The sequence below is a fragment of the Neoarius graeffei genome, chromosome 10 (genome assembly GCF_027579695.1).
Source record: "Neoarius graeffei isolate fNeoGra1 chromosome 10, fNeoGra1.pri, whole genome shotgun sequence".
Taxonomy (NCBI): Eukaryota; Metazoa; Chordata; class Actinopteri; order Siluriformes; family Ariidae; genus Neoarius; species Neoarius graeffei.
This window is the reverse complement of record NC_083578.1, coordinates 65293996-65307126: the sequence shown is the minus strand read 5'-3', so window position 1 is coordinate 65307126 and position 13131 is coordinate 65293996. Positions and strand designations below refer to the sequence as shown.

Below are 13131 nucleotides of genomic sequence, written 5' to 3'. Positions count from 1 at the left end.
CTCACATATTTGCTTCTCCTCCTGTCTCGCACACAGGCGCGGTTTCTTGAAAAGGAAAAGACAAGTTAATAGCAGCAGTACAATGCATTTTCATTTAGCATCTTTAGAGTGTTTGTTGTTTTGTTTTTCACATGGCAAATGGAAAGCTCATGGCTGATTATGTGAAGAAGGCGTGAAATTGTGTTATTTGCAAGACTGAGGTATAAACTGGGGGCAGCAGTCGTCGAAAAGCTTCAGGGTCTGGAATCCAGACATGTTTTAAATAACGCTGTAATGATGCAGATTTTCTCAGGAGCACCCACAAGCCTCACACACACACACACACACACACACACACACACACACACACACACACACACACACACACACACACAGCTCATATCTTAGCCTGCTGCATTAACGCATTGATTTTCTCTTCATTAACACACTCGCACTGCTTTCGCCACGCTTCTCCATGTGCATTTCACAAAAATCAGCTGGAAAATAGTCCAGGAGCTGGTGGCATAACCAGATGCTTTGCTTTTCTCTCTCTGTCCCCGTCCTTGCACACACATCGTTTTCTCTTGGCTACGTTTTTAGCATAATTGTTTGCCCTCATAAGCATTATAAAGTCATTAATGATGCAGTCTCGAGATACACACCATGCAAATTGGTGTGGAAAGGCTATAATTTGGGCAATTATAGTATTTCATCACAACTGGTCTAACAGTGTTTTATAATTGACGTCCCTGCCAGCCCCTATATAATTCTAAATCGGTCATCTATCTTTCTCTCCCTTTGCCCTGTGTTATGGGCAGTGGTGGAGAGTAGCAGGGTGGCATTTTGGCAGTGCTGGTCATATTAAAGCACAGTACAGACACAGTCAGTGTTCAGGGTGTAGAGATATTGTATCCCTGCATTGCTCTGCCTTAGGTCAACATTCTGATGGATACATACAAAACTAGAAAAGCACTCAGAGAGCGCAGACCTCTGCCAAGAATCCTTTAAAAAATTCCGGGATCCAGACGGTGATCCGGATCACCGCCAAAATTTAATGGATTGTTACTTGTGCCCAGTCACACCTCTGGAAAAAATTTCAGAGCAATCCGTTCATAACTTTTTCCGTAATGTTGCTAACAGACAAACCAACAAACAAACCAACGCTACCGAAAACATAACCTCCTTGGCGGAGGTACCGTAATGAGAGAGAGAGAGAGAGAGAGAGAGAGAGAGAGAGATAAGATCCCTGGGAAGATTTGCTGAGATTTCAGAAACTGAGGCAAAAAGAAAACAAAGGGGATTTTTACTTAACCATGTTTGGAAAGGGCGTTTCGCTTCGAGCTGTGCCGGGCGTGGAAATCATCAGATTAAAAGAAAATAAGGAGGAACTTGGAGAGATCGAATGCATTTACAGTGAGTATGTGTGTGTGCTTCCAGAGATGTCCCACAGAGAAAGAGGCACAGAATTAGAGGAGATATGGAGGTTGTCTATTATTGCTGTTCTTGCCAGCAGGTTCACACATCTCTCCAAGACTCATGAATGTAATTGACCTTTTTTCTGTAATAGTGGAAAGTAAGAGTGTGAGGGGAGAAAGACTAAACACAAACCAAGCAACGTTAATTTCAGAGCAACACAATATCGCTGCCAATATGAAAAGGGCATTCAAATCAATAGATTGACAATAGCCTCTGAAAAGATGGCTGAACTCAATTTTCTGGCTGTGACCACCAAAGCCTCAGAACTTCTCAGCCCTACACTTTGGCCAAAAATGATTTTTTATGTTGCTCTTGCTTCAATCTTATTTTTTCTCCTTTTCTTCCTCTTTGCTTTGGCCTGTATGCAGAGCTTCGTTTGGGCCCAGCTTTGTGGACGAACAATGTGCAGGTCTAATCATTATTTAGCTGTGCTGTGTGCGAGAAAGGTCAGCAGTTTGAAATGTCAGGCTTCAATAGAGCTAGATGCACATCGTGCTGCTCAAGTGTCCAATTAAACGGGGGCTGGAAGGGGCTGGGGGGTGAAGTGCACTTCACATGGAGGAGCTAATGAGGGGCCAGGGTATTGGAGCCCCCTATATGGCAAGAGCAGGGAAGAAAGCGATGCAGGGGAAATGTGAAAATGTGAGCAGTGTGAAAACCCCAAAGACCTTCAAAAGCAAGCGAGGGGATATCACTTGATCTTCACACACTTTTACATTACATTTATACTGTCTGAGCAGATGTGCATGAACACACACACACACACAATAATATACAAACAGAAGGTCAGTGTGTCCTGTGTGTCACTGCTTTATCTGCCATCTCGCAGCACCAGCTGTTTTCCAAACTGCAAGAAAAAAAAGCTTCCCACACACTCAGTATAGATAAAACAGGGTCAAAGATCATCACAAACACAAACACTTTCCCTGCATCCTAATAAACAGGCGTATGCACAGCCTACATGTCCTACAGCACAAATCGAATGAGTGACATTTCTTTGTGTTTCTCATCTTTAAGCGTTGAAATAATTATTTTTCTGTATCCAAGTAATCAAGTCCAAACTGGCTGCAGCGTTTTCGATCTAATCTCTAGTTACTGCTTTTGTAGCTTATGTGCAAGGACCACAGATAGGAATTTAACATGATTGCGTGTACTGGAGGAGTAGCCTGGGCCCGCCCATCCTAAGCGTGACGCAACACGAGGGCCTGTTGCGAGCTTAGTCTGGCCAAGCAAGCTATCTACAGCTCTTCCAAGCTCCCGAAAAATCGGGAGCCAATCAACTTTGAGCATCTCCAACGGCCCTGGGTAGAGGCGTGTTCAAGGCAGTGACGTAGTAGAACTGCGACCGGAAGCCATAGATTGTTTACAGAATCTATGCCGGAAGCGCTTCATTCACTAGAAACATTACGAACATGGAGCAAGTTCTCATTGAAAACAGAGCAAAGAGCAGCCCTGGAGGTATTTATTGAAAGGAAGGACGTTTTCGCCTTGCTCCCGACCGGCTTTGGTAAGAGTTTAATCTACCAGTTAGCCCCGTTGTGTCACATACGTCAGAGGAAAGAGTGATGTGATTGGTTTAAGCTTCGTCACAGCCTTTTCTGGCTTCGACCAGTAGCAAACTGAGGCATTTCAGGGAGGCGGGTCAACCACGCACTTTGGGAAACGGTTGGGCTTAATATCTTGGCCAGACCAAATGCTCGCAGAGCTTTGAAGTCGCGTTAGCCAGGCTACTGGAGGAGAGAAAAAAAAAGCCCTGCAAGTCTCAGGGCAGATGTTGGGGCAGTTAATAAATAAATATTTACATGAAATATGCGTTTGTGCAAAATCTCATCTCTCATCTCATTATCTGTAGCCGCTTTATCCTGTTCTACAGGGTCGCAGGCAAGCTGGAGCCTATCCCAGCTGACTACAGGCGAAAGGAGGGGTACACCCTGGACAAGTCGCCAGGTCATCACAGGGCTGACACATAGACACAGACAACCATTCACACTCACATTCACACCTACAGTCAATTTAGAGTCACCAGTTAACCTAACCTGCATGTCTTTGGACTGTGGGGGAAACCGGAGCACCCGGAGGAAACCCACGCGGACACGGGGAGAACATGCAAACTCCGCACAGAAAGGCCCTCGCCGGCCACGGGGCTCGAACCCAGGACCTTCTTGCTGTGAGGCGACAGCGCTAACCACTACACCACCGTGCCGCCCCGTTTGTGCAAAATGCTTTCATGAATTCTTTAATCAACGATATTTGGTATTTAACCTTTAAATCTGTTTAATTTCTCCTTTTGGGGATGTGTGGGGATTTGTCTTTTGTGGTCATGTCATGAATCACATTGTGAGGAGGCAGGCTGCTTGCTTTTGCCCTGTTCTCCATGGCATTCTACATACGCAGTATGTATGAACGTTCGTTAAGTCCTACTACCCAACCGTTACTGTAGTTACGAGTAGGAAGTGCACAACTCGGATGTACTCCACTGCCATCTTACCTGTCATCTAACCCAGATGTTCACAGATGACGTATACCCATGTATGCTGTGTGTGTGTGTGTGGGGGGGACCCAACAAAAAACTTATTTCTGCAACAGCAGAAATGTTTAAACTCTTCTTGATACTTACATTTGTACACCACTAGAGATACCACATGGATGGTGCAACAACCGAATTTGCTTTGGTCCACCATCTTCCTTATTATATTCTCCCCAATGGAATTCTTCTTCTTCAGTTATCTGGAAGCTCCAGCTGAATTATGGGATAGCGTAGTGTAGCATAGTGTGCTATATTTGCATACTGTGGATGTATTAGGTCAGCCATGTAACAGTTCAACTATTATTAAAAGTCTACTGCGTATTCGGACAACCTGTGTACTGATTTTTGCATACTAATAGTATGGAACTATGCAGATTCGGATGCAGCCCATATGTTTGTATTTGTTTTGGTTTGGTTTCAGTTCTGTCTCTGCCTCGTCCTGTCATTGGTTGATGACCCCATTGTGCTCAGTTGTTTTTTGTTCAGTTTGTGAGTAGTTTGCAGATTTAAATCCTGTTTTTTTTCTATTTCTTATTGCGAAGCCTTGCTGATTGTTTTCATGCATTACTGAGCCTTATTTTCTGTTTTTCCCCCGCTCTGGTTTTCTGATTTGTGCCTGTTATCTTTTTTTTAATTATTATTATTATTTACGATGATGCTTCTGTGATGTCTGCTTACATGATTCTTATATTTCTCAAAACTAATACCAAGCTGATTTTACGCACTCATGTCCTTCCTCTAAAAAACGTTTCAGGCTATGTCTATCCAACATAGTTAATATAGCCCAAGAAAATACAGAACTACCTCAGTTTCTTCTGTCTCTGTGTGTAACATTTGTCACAAGTATTTTTTTTTTAACTGTGTTATTCCAGTATGAGAAAGTTGGATACAACTACATAAGAACAAATTTCTTATGTTCATGACCAACAGATCTCATCCTAAGAGTTATATTATTAGTGGAATAGTTGTAGTTTTGAATTTAGCTCATGTAATCATGTATTTTAAATGTTTATTGATGGATTCAACAACTGCCCTTAGAGTTTCAATCTAAAACAGTTTTGATTTAACAGGCATTTTGGTTTTTTTTTTTTTTCCTCCGTACAAGGAGTGTTAAAACTATTGTCTGTGGCTATGGTTCTCAGCGTAAAGCATAACCGGGGGTCTGTATTTTTACAGTTACACTGGCGCAAAGTACAACTTACCCTCATCAAATTATTATATTTAGCATTGAGTTCTTATAGTTATTACCTACTTGACTGCTCACTTGAATTGAATGAGTTTAATCCAAACTTCAACAACTCAAAAACAAGCAGACTTTTAAATAATGTCCTCTTGAATCTAATGACTATTTTAAAGAAAAAATGTGGTTCATAAAATAAGTAAATTAAACAAACAAACCAAATAAATTAATAAACAATAAACCCATCGTCTGTGGTTTATGAACTTGTGTTTTAAATGCAGTTGAAAATTGCTGGAGCATTTAACTCATGACCTGAGACTGGTTTAGTTTCCCATTAGTTGGTTGATTGTAGTTCAGCTATTTAGTGTTAGTATAGTCGTTCACAGAGGTGGAGAAAGTACCCAACTTCATTACTTAAGTCAAAGTACAGATCCCACTGGTCAAATGTTACTTTGATACAAGTGAAAGCTGTACAGTCAAATTTTTAATTAAGTTGAAGTACTGAAGTATCCATCCATCCATTATCTGTAGCCACTTATCCTGTCCTACAGGGTCGCAGGCAAGCTGGAGCCTATCCCAGCTGACTACGGGCGAAAGGCGGGGTACACCCTGGACAAGTCGCCAGGTTATCGCAGGGCAACCATTCACACTCACATTCACACCTAAGGTCAATTTAGAGCTACTAATTAACCTAACCTGCATGCCTTTGGACTGTGGGGGAAACCGAAGCACCCGGAGGAAACCCATGCAGACACGGGGAGAACATGCAAACTCCACACAGAAAGGCCCCCATCAACCGCTGGGCTTGAACCCAGGACCTTCTTGCTGTGAAGCGGCAGTGCTAACCACTACACCACCGTGCCGCCCAAGTACTGAAGTACTTGCTATTAAAACTACTTAAGTATTAGAAGTACATTTTCTGTCAAGGCATTGTTGTATTATTGCCACAACACTTACAAAACCTAATGCCTCTGAAGCAACCGACTGGATTTACTGACTCCCTTGTAGAACCTGTAGAATAAACACCTTTAAAAACAGATAAACACAGATTTCTGCATTTTGTTTATTTGGCAAGATTATGCTAAAACATATTTCTGAAAGGACTTCAGATAAGTTAACGTTATTCACGTTAGCGTAACTCTGTTTTTACATGCTAACTAACGGTGTCCAAGTTAACTAGCTATGTGTAAACGTTAGCCGTGGACAAGGCTATGGCGACTTGGCGGGCAAATCCATAGAAAGTCATTTGAGTAACCAGACTGCATAGCTATTGCAACATTATCACTAGCTCTAAAAGCACAGACAACTTCGTTGCAAGCTTTCTCTTGGAATAAAACGTTTTCATATCTCAGTATGCTTCCACAGGTTGGATGGCGAGTTTTTGTAGGCCGTGATGTGCTCTGTTTTAGGCAAACAAAGCAAACATTTAAAACGAAACGAATCTTTAATCCTTTCAGAAAACCGAAACATGGGTTCTAGCTATAGCCATGGGTGCGTGCGTTCCCCGGAAAAATGCCTCCTTCCGTTCTGCCATCAACTGATTGTGTTCAAATAACGCTGTGGAGAAATCATTGATCTTGATTTTATACAGTATATGGACGTGACGTGACCCTAGTGATTACTGATCGGCTGTCTCAGTGTCAGCTGAGAAAAAAAAACAATCAGGTTTTAGAAAAAAAAAAGAAAAAAAACATCCACTTTCAAAGCTGCTTCAGAGTAACGAGGACCTTGACAGAAATGTAGTGGAGTGAAAAGTACAATATTTAGCTTTCAAATGTAGTGAAGTTAAAGTCATAAGTTTCCAAAAAAATTATACTTGAGTAAAGTACAGATACTCAAAAAGAATACTTAAGTACAGTACTCAAGTAAATGTACTTCGTTACTGTCCACCTCTGGTCGTTCAGTCCTGACATGATGAAGTACTTTGTGGGTACAAAAAGGTATAACGAGTGTTTTAGCGTTTCCTAGTTACACTGATTACCTTTAAAAAGCACAAAACAAAAAGCAAACAAAAACAAAATACAAATAAACCATAAAACACTCAGAAAGGTAATCAGGACCCAAATTATTATTATTATTATTATTATTTAAAAAAAAAAAACTTACTTCTAAAGAGACTAAGCTCTGAAGTCTCTTTGCTTTTACAGGTGAAGGTCAGTAGTACAGTCTAAGCAGTTTGGGGGAACAGATGCCATGTGAAACTGTGGAAATTAGCCCACTCAGCATGCCTTCCATAAATGTTATTTTAATCAAAGTGCATTAGAGCAGCCAGATATTTTAGACATATGGGCACTGCATTCTTCCAGACTTCCCCATCTGCCTCTCTGTGTACTTGGACTACACTGACTGCCATCACCCAGATGCTTCTGCAAAAGTCTGAGTTCCCCTCAGCACACTGGAGACCATGCTTAGATCCAAGCGCAAGACTCTTAAATGACTTTTTTCTTTACTTACAAGCTCAGTCGTGCTTGGGTAATTCGAATACTATGGGGTTAGTAAGAAAACAAATAGATAGGAACGTAGACACACATACACAGAGACATCATGTACTCACCTGGGTTCGTGATGGTGAGGAGGTCCAACTTTCGCTGTTGCTAAAACAAAAGGAGAAGAAGAACTTAATGACCGAGACCGAAGTTGGTGCAGTAATTGGTGGCTTTAAATAAAGATCATCTCATTATACTTTAGTCTCAAGTATAGTCTCATTATAATTTTGGCCCTGAAATGTTAGACAATTCTCAGTCACTTTTTGCACTGGACAACATTTTCACCACTGTTGTTGTAGTTAGCATAGGCCATATCATATCGTTTCATTAGTCTTTTTACCTGAAGCTTGCTAGAAGTAAGCAGGAAATAAGACTCATTACAGAGTACAGTACCACAAGCTGATTCAAGTGACTATCATGTTGACAGCTAGCCGTATAAAGCCTGACTTTCTATCAGAGGTTGCAGAAGTGTACACATTCTTTACTTAAGAAGTACAGATACTTGTGTAAAAGAATAATCTGGTAAAAGCAGAAGTACTAACTCAATTTCTTTACTCAGGTAAAAGTACAGGCTCTGAAATGTACTCAAAGTAAAAAGTAGACCTTTAAAGGACATTTCTAATTTAATATAATATAATATCCATCCATTATCTGTAGCCACTTATCTTGTACAGGGTCGCAGGCAAGCTGGAGCCTATCCCAGCTGACTATGGGCGAGAGGTGGGGTACACCCTGGACAAGTTGCCAGGTCATCGCAGGGCTGACACATAAGTCAAGTTTATTTTTTATAGCGCTTTTAACAATAGACATTGCAAAGCAGCTTTACAGAATTTAAATGACTTTAAACATGAGCTAATTTTATCCCTAATCTATCCCCAATGAGCAAGCCTGTGGCGACGGTGGCAAGGAAAAACTCCCTCAGACGACATGAGGAAGAAACCTCGAGAGGAACCAGACTCAAAAGGGAACCCATCCTCATTTGGGTGATAACAGACAACATGATTATAACATTAACAGTTTTAACATGAAGTCTGTTTCGTTGATGTTATAACTCTTCATTGATGGAAACTTGAGTGCAAAACTGTTCATGACAACTGCAGTCCTAAAGTTAGCAAGTCAACTGTTGTCCTCAGCCATAAAAGCATTACTGTAAGCGTCCAGAGCGTCCTCCAGGTGTGACTTTCAACTGTCCATATAGGGTTTGCAATACCATGCTTACAAATAATATCACCCAGAGGTAACATAAATAAAGAAAAAAGCAGTGGACCTAAGACAGAACTTTGTGGAACACCAAACTTTACCTCAGTATGTCTAGAAAAATCACCACATAGAGACAAACAACCATTCACATCTGCAGTCAATTTAGAGCCACCAATTAGCCTAATCTGCATGTCTTTGGACGAAACCCACGCAGACATGGGGATAACATGCAAACTTCACACAGAAAGGCCCTCACTGGCCACTGGGCTTGAACCCAGAACCTTCTTGCTGTGAGGCAAAGGCACTAACCACTACACCACCGTAATACAATACAACACAATACATACAGGACACTTTTTCGATGGAATAAGAACATGTATTCTATTCCCTTCTGATGGGTTTCATTCATTTGGTTTGATAGCATGCAACATTGTTAGATTAGATTAGATTAGATTAGATTAGATTCACTTTATTCATCCCACATCGGGGAAATTCACGTGTTACAGTAGCAAGAAAAAGTCAAACAGATAACAAATAAAGCTGAAATAAAAATTAGACAAACAAAGGATTAAATACAGAGGGCTATTTGCATTATCTACTGTGAAAAAGTATAGAAAAAAATTGCCTTATTGAGAGGCTTGGAAAAATTGCACATTATAGGTAGACTCTGTATACACACACACACACACACACACACACACACACACACACACACACACACATATATATGTTGTTCTCAGCCACCTTCCACAGAAGGTGGCTGAGAACAACAGGGCCAAGGTTCTGTGGGACTTCAGCTTCCAGACTGACAAACAGATCCTGGCTAACCAACCGGACATAGTGGTGGTGGACAAAGAGCAGAAGAGGGTGGTGGTGATAGATGTGGCAATCCCAGCTGACGCCAACATCAGGAAGAAGGAACATGAGAAACTTGAGAAGTATCAAGGGTTGAGAACGGATGGGGAAGGTCAAGGGTTGCGTGGTCCCCATGGTAGTGGGGGCACTTGGGGCAGTAACCCCTTAACTGGGAGAGTGGCTCCAGCAAATCCCAGGAACAACATCTGAAGCCTCAGTCCAGAAGAGCGCAGTACTAGGAACATCAAAGATACTGCGCAGAACCCTCAAACTCCCAGGCCTCTGGTAGAGGACCCGAGCTTGAGGATGACATGGATACCACCCCACCCCCCGCCGGGGGTGAGAAGGATATATATATATATATATATATAAGCATGCATAAAAATAGTTTAGGGCCTATATTATTGCACATAATAATTGCATCGATGAGAGATGGCAGCGGTAGTAGTGGTGAAGTAGTGCAAATATAACGACAAACAGGTTATTGGTGCTACGTTACAAGTTGTGGGTGTTCTACAGTCTGACAGCAGCCGGTATGAATGACCTGCGGTATCTCTCCTTCTTACACCGTGGGTGTAGCAGTCTACTACTAAAAGAGCTGCTTAAAGCCCCCACAGCCTCATGTAGGGGGTGAGAGGGGTTATCCATGATTGAGGTCAGCTTGGCTAACATCCTCCTCTCACCCACCTCCTCAGTGGAGTCCAGAGGACAGTCCAAGACTGAGCCAGCCCTTCTGACCAGTTTATTAAGTTTCTTCCTGTCCCTCTCTGAACTTCCACAGCCCCAGCAGACCACAGCGTAGAAAATCGCTGATGCCACCAGAGTCATAAAAAGTCCTAAGCAGTGTCCTGCACACACCAAAAGACCTCAGTCTTCTCAACAGGTGGAGACGACTTTGGCCCTTCTTGTACAGGACATCTGTGTTGTTAGTCCAGTCCAATTTGTTGTTGAGGTGAACACCCAGGTATTTGTACTCCTCCACGATCTCAATGTCCAAACCCTGGATGTTCACTGGTGCAATTTGGGAAACCGTCCTTCTGAAATCGATCACCACCTCATATTGCTTATCCTACATGTATTACGCTACTCTACCCAGTGGAGAATGAGCATGCAAGATTGTTACAATATTGCACGTTGTCAAGACAACCTGATGTCACACATCAGAGATGTAAAACTTCCGTGCTAGTGAGCGACTCTGACAAGTTTGTAAACAAACATGGCCACCAGGTTTGTTTCGTTAAAGATGGAAGATTTAGAGAAAAATTTGGCTGCCAGGTTGCTCTGTTGTTGATTTTAAAAGTAACTAAGTAAATGACACAGGGAAATGAATACTTAAATATGAGTGAAAAATACCGTGGCAGGTGTGCGTGGAATAAGATTCTGGAGAAATCTTAGTTTCTCGGTTGTTAGCCTGTGCTAGTAGCTCCTGGTAGCACTGGCTTGACTGTGCTAGCATTGGCCTCCGCTAACACTATTGATGAATACTGGCTGGAAGGTAATTGGATTGTCGTGCTAACAGCACCAAGTCGTGGGTAAGCAAGCATTGGCCTTCGCGAACACTACTGCTGAATGCTACACCACCTGGAAGGTAACTGGACTGCTGCGCTAACAGCACCAAGGCGTGGGTAAGCTAGCATTGGCCTTCGAGAATGCGGATATGAAAAGAGTGTGTATGTGTAATAATAATAATAATAATAATAATAATAATAATAATATTGGCTGGCTTTTTTTCGTGGTCTATCAGATATAGTCGAAGACTCGTTCAATATCATGCTAGCTGAATGGAATATATCTGATAGACCACGAAAAAGAGCCAGCCAATATTATTTAAATATAATATAATATATTTGGAGGGCTGATGTGTACATGCCGAAGGAGGAGGCGAACCCACACTTTCTTAAATTAATGATTAAATAATAATTGTGGTGCTCCACTGCAAATATTTTAATTGCCAATACTTTGTGACAAATAAGTAAGTAATCCACTTGCATGTGCAGTCGACTGATTAGCAGCTAGCTATGTATGTACAGTGTGTTAACCAACAACCCAGCTGTATATATCAGTAACTAATAGCTATCCTTACCTTACTAAACTCCTTACATGCTTGCTAATAGCTTATTTGAAGAGTTTGAATAGCATGCATCACATACAGCTAAAGCGTTAGGTATTTAAATCAAACAATTTGGAAAACCTGTTCGCCTCAGTTTGTTGAATTTGAACGCAGCTCAGGTTTTGAAATCGAGTCAGGGTTAAACAAATGTTAATTGGCAGCTGGAGTTAAAATTCTTTACCCTTGAGAAGGCATGCAAATAATGTGCTCCTTTTTCAAATAGCGGGGCAGGATTTATTAAATCTAAATCTGATTGTCAGAAAAAATGCAAAGAACAAAAACGACCAATTGTGATTTGAGCTGCGAAAGTGTCTCATCTCATCTCATTATCTCTAGCCGCTTTATCCTTCTACAGGGTCGCAGGCAAGCTGGAGCCTATCCCAGCTGACTACGGGCGGAAGGCGGGGTACACCCTGGACAAGTCGCCAGGTCATCACAGGGCTGACACATAGACACAGACAACCATTCACACTCACATTCACACCTACGGTCAATTTAGAGTCACCAGTTAACCTAACCTGCATGTCTTTGGACTGTGTGAACTGTTTGCATGTTCTCCCCGCGGACACGGGGAGAACATGCAAACTCCACACAGAAAGGCCCTCGCCGGCCCCGGGGCTCGAACCCAGGACCTTCTTGCTGTGAGGCGACAGCGCTAACCACTACACCACCGTGCCGCCCGCTGCGAAAGTGTTAGGTATTTAAATCGAACAATTTTGGCATGTTGTCGACACCTTTGTCTACATTTGTTTTAGTAATAATGAAGAGTGTATACTATGAGTAATAAGGGACCACCTACCACATGACCACCACTGTATTTTACAACAGGCCAATGTCCAGTGATGGTTCTAAATGTATCCGACCCACAAAAAGCTGATGTGTTGTGTAAGTGAGGATTTCCCCTGATCTGCATTCATGCTGGTTTTTATCCATGTGGGTTTTGTCGCATATTTCTCTCATCCAAAGCATTGCACAACCAGGAATGGAGAAACAAACCCCATGTAATCTGATCTGACTGATGAAACTGAGTTCCATGTCCAGAAACCATATTTAATTGGATTTGAAATCACACAAATATGGCTCAAATGATTGAAAAGTCAGTTCAGATTTAATGCGTTTTTCCAAATGCTTGCTGCTCGAATCACACATGCAGACAAATAAATCAAGTCTGAGTTGTCCATTTGTATATTTCTTTAAAAAGTTACGACTAGCTTGGATTCATCTCCTTGTGTTTGTGTTCCTTCTTCAATATACTGCAACTGTATGTATCTGCTACAGACGGAGTAATAGAGGGTGTAAGAGGTTATCCACTTTAACA

General features: G+C 41.9%; 1 protein-coding gene across 1 annotated transcript in view; it reads right to left on the bottom strand.

Annotated features, from left to right (window-relative positions):
- agbl4 (AGBL carboxypeptidase 4) overlaps positions 1 to 13131 on the bottom strand; it is a 690290-nt gene that overhangs the window by 176946 nt on the left and 500213 nt on the right. Inside the window, exon 6 of the mRNA XM_060932734.1 lies at positions 7717 to 7756. Coding sequence (XP_060788717.1) covers positions 7717 to 7756 — 40 coding nt within the window. The remainder of the gene's footprint in view (positions 1 to 7716; positions 7757 to 13131) is intronic.